The following is a 23,249-nucleotide window of genomic DNA, read 5'->3' as shown; positions in this document are numbered from 1 at the left end:
AATGCAAATTTAATTCATATACCGTGTCATTTTCTTTTTTTTTTTGTTTTAATAGGGCTGATATGTAATTTGCTTTTTGCATAGGAGCGTGAATGTATAAATAGAATTGCTAACGTTAACAGCATGTTATCTTGTTAACACATCTTTACTCTCATGTATAAAAATAATTACAATAGGTTGATATTAGAACATACATTTGGCAAGATACTTACCTATTTAGAGCATAATGTACACTTTTATTGATACTGGTTCATTTTACAGGTGTTATCCACAGAAACGGTCATGAGCTGCTTGGAAGATATGTTCCCAAAATGGTTCAAAGGTACAAGAAGACTTTTTATGATTGCCTTTATCAACGCCGGCTTCTTTCTCCTAACTATTCCATTTTGCACGAGGGTAAGGATTCTACCTTAAATACATTCAAGAAAAAGAAGTGCGGTTAAAAAGATGTTACACAGCTGCGTATGTCATAAGACGGTGTCCCATCATTCTGTAGAGCAATCTATTCATCTATAACTTCTATATATAATTTTCATTATTCTGCCTTGTATGCTTAGAAAACAGCCATATCCTTTTCTTCCTTCAATTTTTCGTTTCAAAATGACTGTAATTTCTATAACCATGAATAATGTAATGTGGGAGATATTGCCAGATCACATCGCAAATCTATAACTCGGAACATTTCCTAGAACACGAAATGCATCGCATCAAGCTACAAAATTACATTAAAGTGGGCAAATAAAGGCAATGAAAGACAGAAAGCGGATGGTTTATTGAAACGGGACTGTAAACTCGTATTTTGATTTATAACCATCCGGCCAAATTAAAGCATTAAACATTCAAGAACCAGGCAATCCGCATTCTTGTTTCCTTAAATTCATTTGACAGGTTATTCTTAGACTGTCATGTGACAGGTTATTTTTATACTGTAACTAGATCGAGTGTGTAGTTATCAAAATCGACAGCCTATCATTACTATCTTAATACTTCAAATTTTAAAGTGAAAGTTGACCATTTTCATTCTTCTGTTAACAGGGAGGAATGTATCTTTTCCAACTGTTAGACTGGTATGCTGCTGCCTGGACACTACTGTTTGTTTGCTTCATAGAATGTGTCGTGTTTACCTGGGTCTATGGTAAGTAAACCAAACACACACATTTCTTTTGTTCTATAAAAGTAATCAATAGAGAAATTCAAAATTCCCGGGATTTCGTAGGTCTTGCCGACGGACCCCTTGCGTTTTATGCGCGAAAACATAAGCACATAGTTTCTTCTCCATGTATGTGAGTTAGAAAAGAACAGTAAAAATGTAACCGTTCTGGAATGGGTTTTTGTTGTCATTTTTCTGAGGTTAAAGTCTTTTTAACGCACGTGTATTTCAACATTCAAATAGAAAGTATGCAAACCTATTTCTTTGTCTTTCCATGTTACAAATTGTTCTGATCTGTGACGTCAACATAATATCGTTGTGATGATCAAAGCATTGTTAGTCATATTAGAATGAATGTTACTCATTGCAGAGTTGGTGCAGCCGTTTCTGCGCATGCGCAGAATTATTATCAATTGGAGGGCATGCAAAATTACTCTTTTTTTTTGCATGTCCACACGCATTTAGTGTATAGTATGCATAATATACTGACTAAAGATTAGGGTTAGTATCACCATGGTTACAAAATATATACATTTAAGATGTTTTCGTTCAAATTTAGTTAATCCGGTATATACCGGAGTCTGTAATATATCACAGGCGCACCAACTCTGTTTTTAGTCACAGCCTATTAGAATAATTGGTAGCAACTTTTGACGTTACGTCATTAAGAATAGAACCGTTCTGAAATGGATTTCTGTTGTGATTTTTCTGAGGTTAAAGGCTCTTTAAGGCACCTGTATAGAAAGTATCAACTCTATTTCTTTGTCTCTACATCTTACAAAATGTTCTGATCTGTCATCAGGTACTGAACGTTTGAGCAAGGATATTGAGATAATGGTCGGTCGTCCGCTACCAACGTTCATCCGGATATCAGGCGCATTTATTTCACCTTGTATCTTTTTGGTTAGTTGCATCAGTTATCATATAGTTACTATCTTAGTAAAGGGCGGAAGATAACTTGTCCGTTGATTGCCATCATCACGTAAGAAAGTTTTTTTTGTTTATTTTTTGCAGTATTCGTTTCTTTATGGAATGCTGTACGACCGTCGATATTGCGTGCAAGTATTTTTTGTCATGTTATGCCTATGTACAAATGGACCTTGCTCTTTGGTAAATAATTGCAAAGTCTTGGTTTTCTATTTAAGACGCACTTTAATAATATCCGCGGATAAATTTATTACTTTGTTTTAAAAGCAAAACTATTACAAAATGATGGCCCAATATCTTTACAATCAAGGGGACCTTGATTGTATTGAAAGTTTGTAAATAAAGTAAAAGAATAAACTTTAAATAATTTCTAAACGGAATTAATACGTGTGTCTTTTATTACAGGTAGTGCTGATTCTGTCTTTTGTTCAGTACCGTCCACCAACATACGGGAGCTATAGTTACCCTGCATTCGCTGAAGGTCTAGGCTGGTGTCTGGCTTTCCTCGTTGTCTCACCCATTGTTGTCGTCCTTGTGCTCAATTTGATTATAGCAGGAAGATCCACGAAAACGGTAATTGAGTTATTATTGTAAATGATCTGACACTTTTGACCTATGATGACTAACCCGATTTAATTTTCCAAATGTTATTTTGTGGACACCATTCTCTAATGTTGCTGACTGGACACGTTTTGGAAATTATTAAGTTCACGACTTAGTAAGCGGTTTTTTTTTTTTTTTTTTTGTTTTTTTGTTTTTTTTTTTAATAAAGAAATAAAAAACGACAGCATTTATAGCACTTCTTGGACAAATGCAGTCAATGTGTGGATTCGAGTCGCACTCTGCGGCTGAAGTCGAATTCACCACCAATATATCTTGCAGAAGATTGGTTGTTCTACACAGGTGCCCGGTCACGTTTTAAATAATGTCCGGGATCACTTCAAACTTCAAGTATCAGTAAAAATGCTAGAAGATCGTAACTGTGCTGAAAATTAGTATTTCATTTACAGTAACACTCAGATAGAGATCGTAAGTGGGAAAGACGATAATGCTTCAATTTTCTAGGGTTCTAGAGATCAATCAAAACATAGAAAAGATAAGAAAATGGATTGCTCGAGTAATCCCGCGTATTCAAATAGAGAAAAGTGGAAACTTCACAGGTCGTCACAAAAGCCATATCTATTCAAGAAAGCGGTGTCTTATGTATACTTTTGGTTTGTCATCCTCCTCTGTGGATTTGATTTTGATAAATATTTTCAGTTATCGGAAGAAATAAAAAGACACTCGATTCTGGGACCATATGATGACATTGCCATGGAAGAATACACTGACAAGGCAGAGAATATAGGATTTGTCTGTACTTTCATATACAACCTTACAGGCAGATCTAAGGAAACAAAAGCAGCGACATATCATAGCAACGAACCACATTTCTATAAAGATATCAATCAACAGATGTTAGTAATTTTCGATTTTGTAAAACATATTATTTCAGTTTTTTCTGAAGTTTAGACTAATTTATATCAAATCTTGTTTTCTCATGTAATCAAATTTCTATGAAAAATAATGGCACGTGTGTAAACAGAGCAATTACATGCACTCTTCTCATATACTTTATCTCCGTTTTGTGCAACGTGTCATCCTATTCGTAACGATACCGGTAGTTTCAATATGTGAAATCGGCGAATTTTTTGTAGACTAATTTTGCTTGTATTTCACAATATGCTATTTAGAATGCATAGGTGACATTGATATTATAAAATATTGAAATAAAGTAGTATTATAAATAAGCTGAAATTGTTTTCTTGTTTTTAAAACATTTTAGATTTATGGATATATCTGATTGTACATTGAAACATTTGGTCTCATGCTCTCGTATGTTTTGAATTATTGCGAGAGAGAGAAATAGAAGTTGAAGTGTCACAAAAGGCAGGATTTGTCAAAATACAAATGTATATACGAGAAGATGCTATATAACTCCCTTGTCTTAATATAATATTTTGTGTCGAGTCTCATTCAGAGCTTTGGTTCGCATATTCACTGAACGACTCCGGTAATATTTCGCCAACATTGTATTTGTTACCTCCAGCACTCCGGTGCTCTCAAGTTCATTAATGTTTATAAATAAGGCTATATATATACTAGAAGTTGGATCTCATTTCAACAAAGTAATTTTTAAACACAGATAATCTGTGCTTTTCTAGAACCAAGGTTTTCTCTCCTACTATCCTGACTATTCTCGATAATTGTACCATCTGCTCTCTCCTTCTTGTCACTTTGTTGTTACTCTTGAGTTTTGATATATGTATCTGATAATCTTCGACTTGAACCAAGGTAATATCCTGAGTCTGGACAACAACTTCGCCTATATATTGATTAAGACGTCCAAACTGTAAGCTGAAACACAAAAAGGACAATTTTCATTGATATAAATTCATGAACTAACTGCTATATTCAGTATTCAATTTACCAATTGTCAGAAGCCGCCTTTGCAGGAGATTGTGTATTGGGATTATCATAAGGATTTATCATGTGCTGACATTTAGTATATCTTGGATATGCTCTGTTCTTGTGAAATATCAGAAACGTGTTAGAAAAATATCGAGAAGCACAGTGTTGTGTAACAGACGTTTTCTTTAATTTAGCCGATCATATTATTATTCAAAAAATTTGGTGCTTATCTCACACCTTTAGTAGAATCTCCAAAAAGCGAATGTGGTTTTGTGGTTTCCCGCAGATCGTAATAGACACTGGTTTAAAAGTACGCTGTGTTCTCAAAACATATTCCCTTAAGCATCTAGTAATATATAAATAGAACATACGCGTGAAAGTTTTGCTCAGTTAATAAATCGGTAGTTGTTTGCACCTGTACTTGTCTCGTTAATTATTAAACTTAGCAGAAAATAAAGAAATTAAATAATTCATTAAAAGAATATAAAAGTTTTAGATGAAAATTATAAAAGAACAACAGAAAAAAACAAACATCGACCATCGGTATATTAAATAAATGTAATAGGTCTAGCTATGTAATACGCGTTTCGCAAGTCTACTGAATGGCCAAAAACGTTTTTTGCTAAACAATGACTGATTTAAATTGATCAGGCAGCATTAAGATCATGATAATTTCGTTGTTAAAAAACACCATTAAAATCTTCATACTTCTAGTTTGTGCACATATGTGGATAAATTTTTGTACTGATATTATAAATGTACGAATTTCTATTTGACAAACGGTCATTTATGAAAAAATGGCCCTTTCCCTCGTGTTTTCCATTGTGGGAATAGGAGTGATAGTATCAATTTTATAACGAGTAGGGAAGCATTAAGATGCTATTAAATCACAAAACGTTTTACATCATTATAATAATGAAAGATTAAAGTTTGTGCTCATATGTGGATAAGTTATGTGGCTTAAAAAATGAAAACGTTATTACAAATTAAAAAGATATTTTCCTATATTTCTCTATAGTAGCAAAATCAATCAGATAGAGAAATCGATAACGTCGATAGCGTATTTTCAACGGAGACAATTTCATTGATAAGCCAGCGATTTGGTTATGAAAGCTGGCAATGATTGTATCAGATTGCTGTATGCTTGGACCAATAAAATATAAAAGCATACTGAATCTAAATGATTTTCAATAGTATTCTTACCTTGATAAACCCAAATAGTAGATTTCCAAATCCAAGTCTGAAGCCGATAATGTAGTATATCATATCACTGAATGGAACTCCCATGCACACGATTATAATCCCAAGTAAATTGAAAACAACTGAAATCAATATAAGAATAATAAATAGTCTCAGTTTCATTTAATTTTCTAACTTGTTTTAGCAACTCCATGTATGTGTGTTTGTCTGTGTATAACTTCTATGTTACTATTGCTGTCGCAAATATCAATGTGTACATACACATAGCTATATGGGCACACTTACATATATATGAAAAGTGATTAGAATATGAGATTTTTAAGCAATGCACGTATAGACTTGATAATCGGGATACTGTTTATTTGTTTAAAATTCTCCTTCTATTCATGAACACAGTTTCTGTAGAAACAATAGTCTGATGTCATCATTATTATTTACAAAAATGAACTTTATTGATAAACTTGTCACTTAAAACAATATATATAAAGATAATACAGTCTTTGAAAACGACTACACAGGACAATGTCAAAACTTTTTTATGGCCGAGATTTAGAGTGGTTGACTTTAAGAGAAGTAACAAAGGAAACAAACTAATAGAGATAGAGCTTACCCTAGCTCTCCAAAAAAGACGGGTTTTGTATTCGAATGTCAGAAAATAAAGTTTCTTATACAAATACTGCGCGAATGTTCTTAGAATTCGTCCGCCTCCAAAAAGCAGCTATCCGGCACCAGTTTGTGATGTAAAAGTGTTAAAGTTTGTTTGTATATGGAGAAAATGAAAGCATGGCATGTATTACACAGATATTATGTTCTATAAAATACTGGTATAATTGCGTTAGTGTGAGAGTTAAAGCAAGCACAACATGTATGTTCTCTTAAAATGATCTGACCTCCTAACCATATTAATTGGGTATATAGTGTTAAAAAGTTATTGGTCAACGTTAGGTTTTTATGAGATATGGTTAAACCAAGGAGTTGGTGACAATAATGTATTCTTACAAACCTTGAAGATAGTCTTTATGACATATTTAAACCAAAAACCGGGGATCCTCTCGGGCTTTATTTCACAGAATAATTGCTCGTATTACTTTTAGAAATATTTGAACGACGTTATTGTTAAAAACATAAATAACTTTTTGTCTCGATTAGGAATGTCATTTATAGGCTAGAAATAGAAAAACATGTAAGCGTCTCTTTAGATCAAAGCCAATGTTATTTTGTTATATACCGAAGGAAGAATTTACCATTTTGTTTATCGAAAACTCTCTATATACTTATTAAAGACAGTACATTAGAAATACAATTGCTTTCATCCTAATTTTATCAATGTTATGGACCTGTTAAACTGAAAATGTCAGTTTGTGTAAACAAGGTGTTTGAAAAACGAAACTGCTTTTGAATTCATGTAGCAACCTTTTATAAATGTTATTTATTGAAAGTCTCTGTTACGTTGTAACACTTCATATTGTCATAATGTTACATAATGCTCCCACAGTCTACCCGTCTTTCACGATGTAACATATACTTGATGGATACTAGATGGTACTTATTTTTTTCAAGTCAAAGGTATGAAGTTAAAAAGCTTTGAAATGCAGGAAATTATCCATTTATTTCTCAAAAATAGATATATTGATAATATTTTTATCCAAAACGTATAGTTATGAGTATTGATATTTTGATATTTTCGTATAAAAGAAATTTTTGATCAAGGAAATGTAACAGGGAGAGCAGAACACTCAAAGGGACATAATATACTGGATATTTTCTGTTTGGGTGTAGATCTCTATTTCATTTAACATTCAGCAGTGATCTGGATTAAACTTATAATACTTGGTATGAAGTATGCATACATTGGATTATCACAAAACGACCAAGTCCTAGCAAATCATTTAGACAACGTACAATATAACAGTAAATACAATTCACTAGAAATCCAAAATGAATTGATTGGTATTTGCGCAAACCAGGTAAAGACACAACATTTGTAAGGCTGTCGGTCGTGTCCCTATCACGCCATCATGTTTGATTAAGCAAAAGACAAAACTGCAAAAAAACAACTGTCTTTTTGCGTGCGTTTCGTCGATGGGAGTTGTGCAGTCCGAGAAGAATTTCTTGGATTCGTCGAGTGTGAGTCTATCAAAGGAGTTGCACTTTGCGCAAATATAGTGGAGTTCTTGGAAGAAGCCAATCTCGATATATTGAAGATCAGAGCTGAGTGCTATGACGGTGCGTCTAACATGTCTGGGAAATTTCGGGGACTTCACTTATGCGTGAACGTTTGCCACATGCAAATTACGTGCATTGTAAAACACATTTTTGAATCTGTCTTTGGTCCATAGTTCTAATATTCCATGTGTGCGAACCATGAATTGTCAACTGTTCAAGACATAAGTTTCCTCTTTGATTATTCAGCAAAACGGTTGTTTGCATTCCAGGACGAGCTGTTGCGGGATGTTGCTACGCAAGACGAAATGAACTGGCGCGCTGTGTGCAATACGTTGATCTAATCGGACAGATGCTCTTGAAACGTTCAAGAATGCGTTCCCTGTACAATAGCGGTTCACGCACTGGTGACCTTGCAGGCAGATGGCGGCGAAAAGGCGGGACAATATCTTGCGACCACATTGCGCTTTGAGTTTATCATCGCGCTATTTGTGGCGGAACACATTCTGAATAGCACCGTTCCCTTGATCAAACTTTTTCAAAAGCAGGACATCAATTTGTTGCACGGTGGTGAGTGAAACATGCGCTGTTATTTAGTTTGTGCAACGATGAAAGGGCTGACAGTATGTTTAGATGTTCGTACGACAAGGCCGTGATGTTGGCGCCAAATTTGACAATTAACCATTATGCGAGGAAGCTGGCCGACAGCAGAACAGGCAAACCCTGAGATCCAAACGTTGTCCTACTACAACAGGGTCACTTTATATAATGTCTTCCAGGACCATTTACTGCAGGAAATGGAAACTCGCATCCGGTAATGAACATAGTACTGTGCGCAACACTTATTGCCTTCCAAACTGGCTGACTTGCCGGTATGATAGCTACCGACAATATATCGCCGCCTTGCTACCGACCTTCCTCCCAAACACATATGAGACATTCAAGTTATAGATGGAGAGTCAGATGGAGCATGTCAGACATTAAGGCTTTCAGACTCAAAGACAATCTTCAGCAGACGTGCAAGGACTTGTATCCTTTCTTTTGTACCATCATCGGGTCATTTTGACCACACCGCCGACGTTTGCCACAAGCGAAAGGTCATTTAGTGGAACGAAATGAATAAAGAACTATTTGCGAACAACAATGGCGTACAGGCTGTCATCGTTAGCCCTGATCCATGTACATAAGGGCATAACCAAGTGATTAACGTGTTTGCGTCAAAGAAATGCAGAAAACTAGGTTATTTTCTAACCTGACATTGTATTATTGGTACTGTGACGTTGACTGATAACGCATTCAGACCTTGGAACTTTACACATTTATTTTTTACTGTGATGAAACTTAATGTCGCTAGTTTTTTGTTGTTTTTTGTTTTGTTTTTTGTTTTGTTTTTTGTGTTTTTTATTTTTTTTAAGGTATACAAATTTTGCTCGAGGGTCAAAGTACTGCTATAGGGTTAAAATATATTCAGTTGTTTAAGAATAAAGGCAAAACATATATTTAATTCAGTTATTAGTGTTATTGCAGAAAACAAGTCAAACGTCAAGTGGAAAATGTACGGTAGGCACTAAGGTAACTGCGGTCCGGGTTTTAGTAATAATAGCAATCAGACAGTGTTTTAATTCACAGTAATAAATCAACGTTCAATTAAAGTCACATTTATTCCAGTCATGAGACATAAATGTAAGTAAAAAGTAAAATGTAATGATTTATATGGTCTAAGAAACATTCTTAATTGTTCAAATGAGACTCCAAAACACACCTCCGACACTCTAGGACCAAACAATTTTCGTGGTAGTGGGTGGGGGGTGACGAATTTAGTCTACACATTCATTTAATCCAAGCTACGTCCCTGACATGCATTTCGTTTACACTTAAAATTACCTAAACTGTGTATAAAAACCCTTAATTCTCACAGTCTTTTATAGAAGTAGGCTTTAAATATTTCAAATGCGTGTGTAAAATAATTTATTGACAGTTAAACATTCGTTGACATAAAGTTTTTTGTTTATTTTTTTGAAGTGCAAAGCACTTAAAGATTTATTCGTTTTGAATTTTATCTTGAAAATGGAAGCATACATAATTATGGTGAAATAAAGTATTTGATCTTGAATTTATTTGTTTACTTTTAAGTGGACTATTCTAAAAATATGTAGAGCTGTCGCACTCACAGAGGTATGAATCTTTTCCAATCAAGGAAATTTTGTGTGTAAGCTTAAGCTTAGTAAACATTAGTTGGAATGAACTGAAACTTCACACACTCGTTCATTGCGAGGACCTGGCATGTAGTGCATGACGTTAAATTTCTTTGTAGATCGACTATTCAAAGAATAGGTAGAGCTAATGGAGCTAGGTTATGGTATGACCACAATGATAATGGATTGAAACTTCACACACTTACTATGATAATCTGACTTACATTGCACGGTTCCTATAACTGTCTATAAATTATGCCCCTTTTTCGACTTGCATATTCATTCAATTTACAAAGCTGTTGAAAAGCCGAGCGTTGTTGTCCAACGGCAGCTTTTATTTACAAAGTTTTCCTTCTTTATTAGGTTAACATTTTCTATTAAATTGCTGTATGTAAGCTTGTATCTCAACAACCATTAGTTAGAATGGATTTAAACTTCAAATATGTGTCCACTGTGATGATCAGACATACAACGTGGCAAATTTCCTAATTCTGTTTTGCATTTTAATGCCTCTTTTTCTACTCAGAAAGTATAGGTAAGGTTTTATATATGTATATACGCTGATATGTCAGTAACCAATAGTGATAACTGATTTAAATTTCACATGCTCATTGTAATGTTTTTACATGAAAGACATAGGTCGTACAACTCTGCTTTGTTTATTCACAAAGGAATGGTCCTTATTCGACATATTTTTGTCGTGTGTGTCATCTCATTAATTATCACGAGAGTTTCACTTCTAACTGTTTTTTTTGTATTGGTTTTTGTCTATGTTTTCATATCAAACTTTTTAAGTGAAAATGCTTCGTTGTTGACAGTTGACAGCTCTTACTTTGTTCAGCTTTTAAATATCAAAAGGCAATAAGGTAATGAAAGAAACTGACCTTTTGAATTAAAACATACTCACCACTGATTCCAGCCATAATGTACCAACAATTTCCACAACAAACGAAGCATTCCCTAATCCGAGCACAGCAAGGGATGAAGAAGGTTTTAACACAGCATTCGATTTTGAGACTTACTTTCACGACAACTAAGAGTTCAGTAAAGAGGGTGAATACTATAAAAGCAAAATATCCTCCATAGTGCTGAACACCTACAAATCAGAAAGCAAGTTTAAAAAAGCTATGAAACATGCTCTACTGCCAATTCTTTGTGATTTAAGCATATATGGTATCAAAACATTTAGCAGATTGGTATTAAATCAGGCTGAATAAAGGCAGTCTAGTTTATTGGCAACAGTTTCTTAGAAAAATATTATACGAGGGGCGTTCAATAAATAATGTTTCTCCGTATGTTCTTCCGTAATCCATGGTTGTTTTTAATGCTGTTTTCGGTACATTATGGAGCAAATCATTATAAACAAAATGCCATAAGAATGATGAAAATCGGTACACTCAAAGTAAAATTATTAAAATTTTGAAGAGAGAGGTGTACTCGGGTATACTGAACCATTTTATGTCTGTAATATGCAGTTCCTTGATTCTACTATTCAACAACTAGAACTGTAGTTCAATTTTCAGTTTAACATTTGAAACAAATCATCACTTTTTTACATTAACATTTGAAAACCAAACTAAACTAGAATGGGTCTGTAGGACACAGGGTGTGACCCCCCGCCTCCCCCACCCCACACAAACACAGACTCGCACGCACGCACGCACACACTGGCACATTTGTCACTAAAAGGGGCAATAATTCAAATGTTTGCAGTCTTAATGGGGTATAGCCTCAACAAACATTTTTTAAAAAGGATTCATTATTCTAGGCCATATACTTTTTTGAGCTGTGAGCATCACAAACCAAAAATTGTCGGTCGTCCGCTACCAACGTTCATCCGGATATCAGGGGCGTTTATTTCACCTTGTATCTTTTTGGTAAGTTGCATCAGTTATCAGATAGTTGCTTTCATAGTAAAGGACGGAAGAAAACTTGTCCATTGATTGCCATCATCACGTAAGAAAGCTTTTTTGTTTATTTTTTTGCAGCATTCGTTTCTTTATGGAATGCTGTACGACTGTCGGTATTGCGTGCAAGTAACTTTTGTCATGTTATGCCTATGTACAAATGCGCACATGGACCTTTCTCTTTGGTAAATAATTGCAAAAGTCTTGGCTTTCTGTTTAAGACGCACATTAATAATATCCGCGGATAAATTTATTACTTTGTTTTAAAAGCGGAACTATTACAAAATGACGGCCTAATATCTTTACAATCAAGGGGACCTTGATTGATTTGAAAATTTGTAAATAAAGTAAAAGAATAAACTTTAAATAATTTCAAAACGGAATTAATAAGTGTGTCTTTTATTACAGGTAGTGTTGATTCTGTCTTTTGTTCAGTACCGTCCACCAACATACGGGAGCTATAGTTACCCTGCATTCGCTGAAGGTCTAGGCTGGTGTCTGGCTTTCCTCGTTGTCTCACCTATTGTTGTCGTCCTTGTGCTCAATTTGATTTTAGCAGGAAGATCCACGAAAACGGTAATTGAGTTATTATTGTAAATGATCTGACACTTTTGACCTATGATGACTAACCCGATTTAATTTTCCAAATGTTATTTTGTGGACACCATTCTCTAATGTTGCTGACTGGACACGTTTTGAAAATTATTAAGTTCACGACGTAGTAAGCGTTTTTTTTTTGTTTGTTTTTTTTTTTAAATAAAGAAATAAAAAACGACAGCATTTACGGCACTTCTTGGACAAATGCAGTCAATGTGTGGATTCGAGTCGCACCCTGCGACTGGAGTTGAATTCACCACCAATATATCTTGCAGATTGGTTGTTCTACACAGGTGCCCGGTCACGTTTTAAATAATGTCCGGGATCACTTCAAACTTCAAGTATCAGTAAAAATGCTAGAAGATCGTAACTGTGCTGAAAATTAGTATTTCATTTACAGTAACACTCAGATAGAGATCGTAAGTGGGAAAGACGATAATGCTTCAATTTTCTAGGGTTCTAGAGATCAATCAAAACATAGAAAAGATAAGAAAATCGGATTGCTCGAGTAATCCCGCGTATTCAAATAGAGAAAAGTGGAAACTTCACAGGTCGCTCAACAAAAGCCATATCTATTCAAGAAAGCGGTGTCTTATGTATACTTTTGGTTTGTCATCCTCCTCTGTGGATTTGATTTTGATAAATATTTTCAGTTATCGGAAGAAATAAAAAGACCCTCTGATTCCTGGGGACCATATGATGACATTGCCATGGAAGAATACACTGACAAAGGCAGAGAATATATAGGATTTGTCTGTACTTTCATATACAACCTTACAGGCAGATCTAAGGAAACAAAAGCAGCGACATATCATAGCAACGGACCACATTTCTATAAAGATATCAAATCAACAGATGTTTAGTATATTTTCGATTTTGTAAAACATATTATTTCAGTTTTTCTGAAGTTTAGACTAATTTATATCAAATCTTGTTTTCATGTAATCAAATTTCTATGAAAAATAATGCACGTGTGTAAACAGAGCAATTACATGCACTCTTCTCATTACTTTATCTCCTTTTTGTGCAACGTGTCATCCTATTCGTAACGATACCGGTAGTTTCAATATGTGAAATCGGCGAATTTTTGTAGACTAATTTTGCTTGTATTTCACAATATGCTATTTAGAATGCATAGGTGACATAGATATTATACAATATTGAAATAAAGTAGTATTATAAATAAGCTGAAATTGTTTTCTTGTTTTTAAAATCATTTTAGATTTATGGAATATATCTGATTGTTTATTGAAACATTTGGTCTCATGCTCTCGTATGTTTTGAATGATTGCGAGAGAGAGAAATAGAAGTTGAAGTGTTACAAAAGGCAGGATTTGTTAAAATACAAATGTATATGCGAGAAGATGCTATATAACTCCCTTGTCTTAATATAATATTTTGTGTCGAGTCTCATTCAGAGTTTTGGTTCGCATATTCACTGAACGGCTCCGGTAATATTTCGCCAACATTGTATTTGCTACCTCCAGCACTCGGGTGCTCTCAAGTTCATTAATGTTTATAAATAAGGCTATATATATACTAGAAGTTTGGATCTCATTTCAACAAAGTAATTTTTAAACACAGATAATCTGTGCTTTTCTAGAACCAAGGTTTTCTCTCCCTACTTCCTGACTATTCTCGATAATTGTACCATCTGCTCTTCTCCTTCTTGTCACTTCTGTTGTTACTCTTGTAGTTTTGATATATGTATCTGATAATCTTCGACTTGAACCAAGGTAATATCCTGAGTCTGGACAACAACTTCGCCTATATATTGAATAAGACGTCCAAACTGTAAGCTGAAACACAAAAAGGACAATTTTCATTGATATAAATTCATGAACTAACTGCTATATTCAGTATTCAATTTACCAGTTATCAGAAGCCGCCTTTGCAGGAGATTGTGTATTGGGATTATCATAAGGATTTATCATGTGCTGACATTTAGTATATCTTGGACATGCTCTGTTCTTGTGAAATATCAGAAACGTGTTAGAAAAATATCGAGAAGCACAGTGTTGTGTAACAGACGTTTTCTTTAATTTAGCCGATTATATTTTTATCCAAAAATTCGGTGATTATCTCACAGCTTTAGTAGAATCTCCAAAAAGCGAATGTGGTTTTGTGGTTTCCCGTAGATCGTAATAGACACTGGTTTAAAAGTACGCTGTGTTCTCAAAACATATTCCCTTAAAGCATCTAGTAAAATATATAAATAGAACATACGCGTGAAAGTTTTGCTCAGTTAATAAATCGGTAGTTGGTTGCACCTGTACTTGTCTCGTTAATTATTAAACTTAGCAGAAAATAAAGAAATTAAATAATTCATTAAAAAGAATATAAAAGTTTTAGATGAAAATTATAAAAGAACAACAGAAAAAAACAAACATCGACCATCGGTATATTAAATAAATGTAATAGGTCTAGCTATGTAATACGCGTTTCGCAAGTCTACTGAATGGCCAGAAAACGTTTTTTGCTAAAGCATGACTGATTTAAATTGATCAGGGAAGCATTAAGATCATGATAATTTCGTTGTTAAAAACACCATTAAAATCTTCATACTTTATAGTTTGTGCACATATGTGGATAAATTTTGTACTGAAATTATAAATGTACGAAATTTCTATTTGACAAACGGTCATTTATGAAAAAATGGCCCTTTCCCTCGTGTTTTCCATTGTGGGAATAGGGAGTGATAGTATCAATTTTATAACGAGTAGGGAAGCATTAAGATGCTATTAAATCACAAAACGTTTTACATCATTATAATAATGAAAGATTAAAGTTTGTGCTCATATGTGGATAAGTTATGTGGCTTAAAAATGAAAACGTTATTACAAATTAAAAAGATATTTCCTATATATCTCTATAGTAGCAAAATCAATCAGATAGAGAAATCGATAACGTCGATAGCGTATTTTCAAGGGAGACAATTTCATTGATAAGCCAGCGATTTGGTTATGAAAGCTGGCAATGATTGTATCAGATTGCTGTATGCTTGGACCAACAAAATATAAAAGCATACTGAATCTAAATGATTTTCAATAGTATTCTTACCTTGATAAACCCAAATAGTAGATTTCCAAATCCAAGTCTGAAGCCGATAATGTAGTATATCATATCACTGAATGGAACTCCCATGCACACGATTATAATCCCAAGTAAATTGAAAACAACTGAAATCAATATAAGAATAATAAATAGTCTCAGTTTCATTTAATTTTCTAACTTGTTTTAGCAACTCCTTGTATGTGTGTTTGTCTATGTATAACTTCTATGTTACTATTGCTGTCGCAAATATCAATGTGTACATACACATAGCTATATGGGCACACTTACATATATATGAAAAGTGATTAGAATATGAGATTTTTAAGCAATGCACGTATAGACTTGATAATCGGGATACTGTTTATTTGTTTAAAATTCTCCTTCTATTCATGAACACAGTGTTCTGTAGAAACAATAATCTGATGTCATCATTATTATTTACAAAAATGAACTTTATTGATAAACTTGTCACTTAAAACAATATATATAAAGATAATACAGCCTTTGAAAACGACTACACAGGACAATGTCAAAACTTTTTTATGGCCGAGATATTAGAGTGGTTGACTTTAAGAGAAGTAACAAAGGAAACAAACTAATAGAGATAGAGCTTACCCTAGCTCTCCAAAAAAGACGGGTTTTGTATTCGAATGTCAGAAAATAAAGCTTCTTATACAAATACTGCGCGAATGTTCTTAGAATTCGTCCGCCTCCAAAAAGCAGCTATCCGGCACCAGTTTGTGATGTAAAAGTGTTAAAGTTTGTTTGTATATGGAGAAAATGGAAGCATGGCATGTATTACACAGATATTACGTACTATAAAATACTGGTATAATTGCGTTAGTGTGAAGAGTTAAAGCATGCACAACATGTATGTTCTCTTAAAATGATCTGACCTCCTAACCATATTAATTGGGTATATAGTGTTAAAAAGTTATTGGTCAACGTTAGGTTTTTATGAGATGTGGTTAAACCAAGGAGTTGGTGACAATAATGTATTCTTACAAACCTTGAAGATAGTCTTTATGACATATTTAAACAAAAACCGGGGATCCTCTCGGGCTTTATTTCACAGAATAATTGCTCGTATTACTTTTTAGAAATATTTGAACGACGTCATTGTTGAAAAACATAAATAACTTTTTGTCTCGATTAGGAATGTCATTTCATAGGCTAGAAACAGAAAAACCTGTAAGCGTCTCTTTAGATCAAAGTAAATGTTTATTTTGTTATATACTGAAGGAAGAATTTACCATTTTGTTATCGAAAGCTCTCTATATACTTATTAAAGGCAGTACATTAGAAGATACAATTGCTTTCATCCTAATTTTATCAATGTTATGGACCTGATTAAAACTGAAAATGTCAGTTTATGTATACAAGGTGTTTGAAAAACGAAACTGCTTTTGAATTCAATGTAGCAACCATTTATAAATGTTATTTATTGAAAGTCTCTGTTACGTTGTGACACTTCATATTTGTCATAATGTTACATAATGCTCCCACAGTCTACCCGTCTTTCACGGATGTAACATATACTTGATGGATACTAGATGGTACTTATTTTTTTCAAGTCAAAGGTATGAAGTTAAAAAAGCTTTGAAATGCAGGAAATTATCCATTTATTTCTCAAAAATAGATATATTGATAATATTTTATCCAAAAGCGTATAGTTATGAGTATTTGATATTTTGATATTTTCGTATAAAAGAAATTTTTGATCAAGGAAATGTAACAGGGAGAGCAGAAACATCAAAGGGACATAATATACTGGATATTTTCTGTTTGGGTGTAGATCTCTATTTCATTTAACATTCAGCAGTGATCTGGATTAAACTTATAATACTTGGTATGAAGTATGCATACATTGGATTATCACAAAACGACCAAGTCCTAGCAAATCATTTAGACAACGTACAATATAACAGTAAATAAAATTCACTAGAAATCCAAAATGAATTGATTGGTATTTGCGCAAACCAGGTAAAGACACAACATTTGTAAGGCTGTCGGTCGTGTCCCTATCACGCCATCATCTTTGATTAAGCAAAAGACAAATCTGCAAAAGAACAACGGTCTTTTTGCATATGTTTCGTCGATGGGAGTTGCGCAGTCAGTGAAGAATTTCTTGGATTCGTCCAGTGTGAGTCTGCAAAAGGAGTCGGACTTTGCACAAACATAGTGGAGTTCTTACAAGAAGCCAATCTCGATATATTGAAAATCAGAACTGAGCTATGACGGTGCGTCTAACATGTCTGGGAAATTTTAGGGACTTCACTTATGCGTGAACGTTTGCCACATGCAAATTACGTGCATTGTAAAACACATTTTTTGAATCTGTCTTTGGTCCATAGTTCTAATATTCCATGTGTGCGAACCATGAATTGTCAACTGTTCAAGACATAAGTTTCCTCTTTGATTATTCAGCAAAACGGTTGTTTGAATTCCAGGACGAGCTGTTGCGGGATGTTGCTACGCAAGACGAAATGAACTGGCGCGCTGTGTGCAATACGTTGATCTAATCGGACAGATGCTCTTGAAACGTTCAAGAATGCGTTCCCTGTACAATAGCGGTTCACGCACTGGTGACCTTGCAGGCAGATGGCGGCGAAAAGGCGGGACAATATCTTGCGACCACATTGCGCTTTGAGTTTATCATCGCGCTATTTGTGGCGGAACACATTCTGAATAGCACCGTTCCCTTGATCAAACTTTTTCAAAAGCAGGACATCAATTTGTTGCACGGTGTGAGTGAAACATGCGCTGTTATTTAGTTGTGCAACGATGAAAGGGCTGACTAGTATGTTTAGATGTTCTGTACGACAAGGCCGTAGATGTTGGCGCCAAATTTGACAATTAACCATTTATGCCGAGGAAAGCTGGCCGACAGCAGAACAGAGCAAACCCTGAGATCCAAACGTTGTCCTATTACAACAGGGTCACTTTATATAATGTCTTCCAGGACCATTTACTGCAGGAAATGGAAAATCGCATCCCGGGTAATGAACATAGGTACTGTGCGCAACACTTATTGCCTTCCAAACTGGCTGACTTGCGGTATGATATGCTACCGACAATATATGCCACCTTTGCTACCGACCTTCCTCAAACACATATGAGACATTCAAGTTATAGATAGAGAGTCAGATGGAGCATGTCAGACATTAAGGCTTTCAATCTCAAAGACAATCTTCAGCAGACGTGCAAGGACTTGTATCCTTTCTTTTGTACCATCATCGGGTCATTTTGACCACACCGCCGACGTTTGCCACAAGCGAAAGGTCATTTAGTGGAACGAAATGAATAAAGAACTATTTGCGAACAACAATGGCGTCTGACAGGCTGTCATCGTTAGCCCTGATCCATGTACATAAGGGCATAACCAAGTGATTAACGTGTTTGCGTCAAAGAAATGCAGAAAACTAGGGGTTTTTTTCTAACCTGACATTGTATTATTGGTACTGTGACGTTGACTGATAACGCATTCAGACCTTGGAACTTTACACATTTATTTTTTACTGTGATGAAACTTAATGTCGCTAGTTTTTTGTTGTTTTTTGTTTTGTTTTTTGTTTTGTTTTTTATTTTTTTTAAGGTATACAAATTTTGCTCGAGGGTTAAAGTACTGCTATAGGGTTAAAATATATTCAGTTGTTTAAGAATAAAGGCAAAACATATATTTAATTCAGCTATTAGTGTTATTGCAGAAAACAAGTCAAACGTCAAGTGGAAAATGTACGGTAGGCACTAAGGTAACTGCGGTCCGGGTTTTAGTAATAATAGCAATCAGACGGTGTTTTAAATCACAGTAATAAATCAACGTTCAATTAAAGTCACATTTATTCCAGTCATGAGACATAAATGTAAGTAAAAAGTAAAATGTAATGATTTATATGGTCTAAGAAACATTCTTAATTGTTCAAATGAGACTCCAAAACACACCTCCGACACTCTAGGACGAAACAATTTTCGTGGTAGGGGGGTGATGACTAATTTGATCTACACATTCATTTAATCCAAGCTACGTCCCTGACATGCATTTCGCTTGCACTTAAGATTACCTAAACTGTGTATAAAAACCCTTAATTCTCATAGTCTTTTATAGAAGTAGGCTTTAGATATTTCAAATGCGTGTGTAAAATAATTTATTGACAGTTAAACATTCGTTGACATAACGTCTCTCTTTTTTTTTTTTTTTTTTTTTTACTTAAAGATTTATTCGTTTTGAATTTTATCTTGAAAATGGAAGCATATATAATTATGGTGAAATAAAGTATTTGATCTTGAATTTATTTGTTTACTTTTAAGTGGACTATTCGAAAAATATGTAGAGCTGTCGCACTCATAGAGGTATGAATCTTTTCCAAACAAGGAAAATTTGTGTGTAAGCTTAGTAAACATTAGTTGGAATGAACTGAAACTTCACACACTCGTTCATTACGAAGACCTGACATGTAGTGCATGACGTTAAATTTCTTTGTAGATTGAATATTCAAAGAATAGGTAGAACTAATGGAGCTAGGTTATAGTATAACCACAATGATAATGGATTGAAGCTTCACACACTTACTGACTGACTATGATAATCTGACTAACATTGCACGGTTCCTACAACTGTCTATAAATTATACCCCTTTTTCGACTTGTATATTCATTCAATTTACAAAGCTGTTGAAAAGCCGAGCGTTGCTGTCCAACGGCAGCTTTTATTTACAAAGTTTTCCTTCTTTATTAGGTTAACATTTTCTATTAAATTGCTGTATGTAAGCTAGTATCTCAACAACCATTAGTAAGAATGGATTTAAACTTCAAATATGTGTCCACTGTGATGATCAGACATACAACGTGCAGATTTCCTAATTCTGTTTTGCATTTTAATGCCCCTTTTTCTACTCAGAAAGTATATGTAAGGTTTTATATAAATACGCTGATATGTCAGTAACCAATAGTGATAACTGATTTAAATTTCACATGCTCATTGTAATGTTTTTACATGAAAGACATAGGTCGTACAACTCTGCTTTGTTTATTCACAAAGGAATGGTCCTTATTCGTATATTTTGTCGTGTGTGTCATCTCATTAATTATCACATAGTTTCATTTTTAACTGTTTTTTGTATTGGTTTTTGTCTATGTTTGCATATCAAACTTTTTAAGTGAAAATGCTTCGTTGTTGACAACTGACAGCTCTTACTTTGTTCAGCTTTTAAATATCAAAAGGCAATAAGGTAATGAAAGAAACTGACCTTTTGAATTAAAAAATACTCACCACTGATTCCAGCCATAACGTACCAACAATTTCCACAACAAACGAAGCATTCCCAAATCCGAGCACAGCAAGGGATGAAGAAGGTTTTAACACAGCATTCGATTTTGAGACTTACTTTCACGACAACTAAGAGTTCAGTAAAGAGGGTGATTACTATAAAAGCAAAATATCCTCCATAGTGCTGAACACCTACAAATCAGAAAGCAAGTTTAAAAAAGCTATGAAACATGCTCTACTGCCAATTCTTTGTGATTTAAGCATATATGGTATCAAAACATTTAGCAGATTGGTATTAAATCAGGCTGAATAAAAAAGGCAGTCTAGTTTATTGGCAACAGTTTCTTAGAAAAATATTATACGAGGGGCGTTCAATAAATAATGTTACTCCGTATGTTCTTCCGTAATCCATGGTTGTTTTTAATGCTGTTTTCGGTACATTATGGAGCAATTCATTATAAACAAAATGCCATAAGAATGATGTAAATCGGTAGACTCAAAGTAAAATTATTAAAATTTTCAAGAGAGAGGTGTACTCGGGTATACTGTACCATTTTATGTCCAAAATATTGAGATTGTAATATGCAGTTCCTTGATTCTACTATTCAACAACTAGAACTGTAGTTCAATTTTCAGTTTAACATTTGAAACAAATCATCACTTTTTTAAATTAACATTTGAAAACCAAACTAAACTAGAATGGGTCTGTAGGACACAGGGTGTGACCCCCCGCCTCCCCCCACCGCACACAAACACACACTCGCACGCACGCACGCACATACTGGCACATTTGTCACTAAAATGGGCAATAATTCAAATGTTTGCAGTCTTAATGGAGTATAGCCTCAACAAACATTTTTTGAAAAGGATTCATTATTCTAGGCCATATACTTTTTTGAGCTGTGAGCATCACAAACAAAAAATCCACTCTTTTGGCTATTTCAAGTGCCATAACTCTGTAATAAGTGCTAAGATTCTCAAGAAGAGTACCAAGTGTGCAAGGTCACATCATGATAAAGACTTAAGCAAGGTGTCATAAATTAACATCAAATGCTCTTTGAGCTAGGCACATAATTAGGCGAAAATGTGATTTTTTTTACCATTTCAGGGTCCATAACATTAAGGTATTGGACTTGTAATAGCGTACCTCCTTTTTGAAGTAAGTTTTTACTTCTTTCAAGACTTATTATGGATGTATTGTACAGAAGTGGAAAATTTTCATTTTATAAGTGATTTCTTGCTGTTCAAAGTGAATTTATCTCTGAATCAGGAGGGGTAGAGTTAGACATCTTTAAAAATACTGAGTTACATGCGGTAAAAGTTCTCTATTTTGCCTTCATTCTTTAGATTACATATTGTGGAAGAAATGAAGGTAGGTGTTACTTCTGCCCCAAGGTTATTTTTGAATGAAGTGAGAAAAATTCAAAACAGACCCACAGGATTTGACCTTAATTTTTCAATGTTAGAATTCTGTCTCATTAAATCTGTTTACTTAAGGCACCCTAGAAAAAAAAGATATTTACAGTTTTATTTTGTGTTTTATAATTGTTTAACAATAGTTTGATGTTTCTTTTATCAAAATTAATGCTGTAATGAATTCTCTGCAAACGTTTTAGATAGTGGCCATCACATTGAAATTTGTCTCTACTTGAGCTTGAGGAAATTCCATAAATTATACAAAATTTACAAAAAAAACGGCACGGTAGAAGTTGTTTAAAATTTGCAACACAGTGCGAAACATTGTCAACTTTAAGAATATACCAAGCAAATGTCATTTTTTAAACATTACTATTAGGGGTCCAATACCTTAAAAATAGGGGACGGAGCCAACCAGAAAATAAGAGAAGTGCAAGGTTATATCATGATAAAAACCCATGCAAGTTTTCAACCATTTATATCACATACTTTTTGAGCTAGTTGCGTCACAAGGTGTAAAATCTGCATTTTTGACTATTTCAGGGGCAGTCACTCTGAAAATAGGAGGCGAAGAAATATAGGAGGTGCAAAAGTCCATATTATGATAAAGACTCATGCAAGGTTTAATCAATTTATATCTAATATTTTTTCAGTTAGGCGCATCACATGGTGAAACTTGAAGACGTTGTGATTTCACATCTAATTTACCGAGGTAGCACGGTCGTAAAAAGTTGTTACCATTTATTCTTACACCACTGATACTGCGTAGCAGCTTCTTGTGAACACCAAGAGCACGAAGCGCTGGAGTTGTTTCGAAAAGTCCGTGCGCAGGTCTTTGCTACAGAGAAAGGCCGATGTTAAAGGTTAATATCCGACTTACATACCGTCTTTCCTTTTCAAAATGTCCAACGGTAATGATTCTG

General features: G+C 34.3%; 2 protein-coding genes across 2 annotated transcripts; one reads left to right on the top strand and one right to left on the bottom strand.

Moving 5' to 3' along the window:
* Positions 1–183: 183 nt before the first annotated feature.
* Positions 184–13,464, top strand: LOC128551457 (sodium-dependent dopamine transporter-like). Its single transcript, XM_053532316.1, has 5 exons — positions 184–396; positions 1,036–1,135; positions 1,953–2,053; positions 2,483–2,650; positions 13,244–13,464. The coding sequence occupies exons 1-5, from the start codon at positions 283–285 to the stop codon at positions 13,451–13,453; spliced, it is 693 nt and encodes a 230-aa protein (XP_053388291.1). The 5' UTR covers positions 184–282; the 3' UTR covers positions 13,454–13,464.
* On the bottom strand, positions 13,441–21,100 carry LOC128551458 (uncharacterized). Its single transcript, XM_053532318.1, has 3 exons — positions 20,914–21,100; positions 15,651–15,769; positions 13,441–14,389 (listed from the first exon to the last, which is right to left on the bottom strand). The coding sequence occupies exons 1-3, from the start codon at positions 20,927–20,929 to the stop codon at positions 14,165–14,167; spliced, it is 360 nt and encodes a 119-aa protein (XP_053388293.1). The 5' UTR covers positions 20,930–21,100; the 3' UTR covers positions 13,441–14,164.
* Between the last annotated feature and the right edge of the window lie 2,149 nt (positions 21,101–23,249).

Source organism: Mercenaria mercenaria, unplaced genomic scaffold, assembly GCF_021730395.1.
Source record: "Mercenaria mercenaria strain notata unplaced genomic scaffold, MADL_Memer_1 contig_1102, whole genome shotgun sequence".
Taxonomy (NCBI): Eukaryota; Metazoa; Mollusca; class Bivalvia; order Venerida; family Veneridae; genus Mercenaria; species Mercenaria mercenaria.
This window is presented reverse-complemented; position numbering and strand designations above follow the sequence as displayed.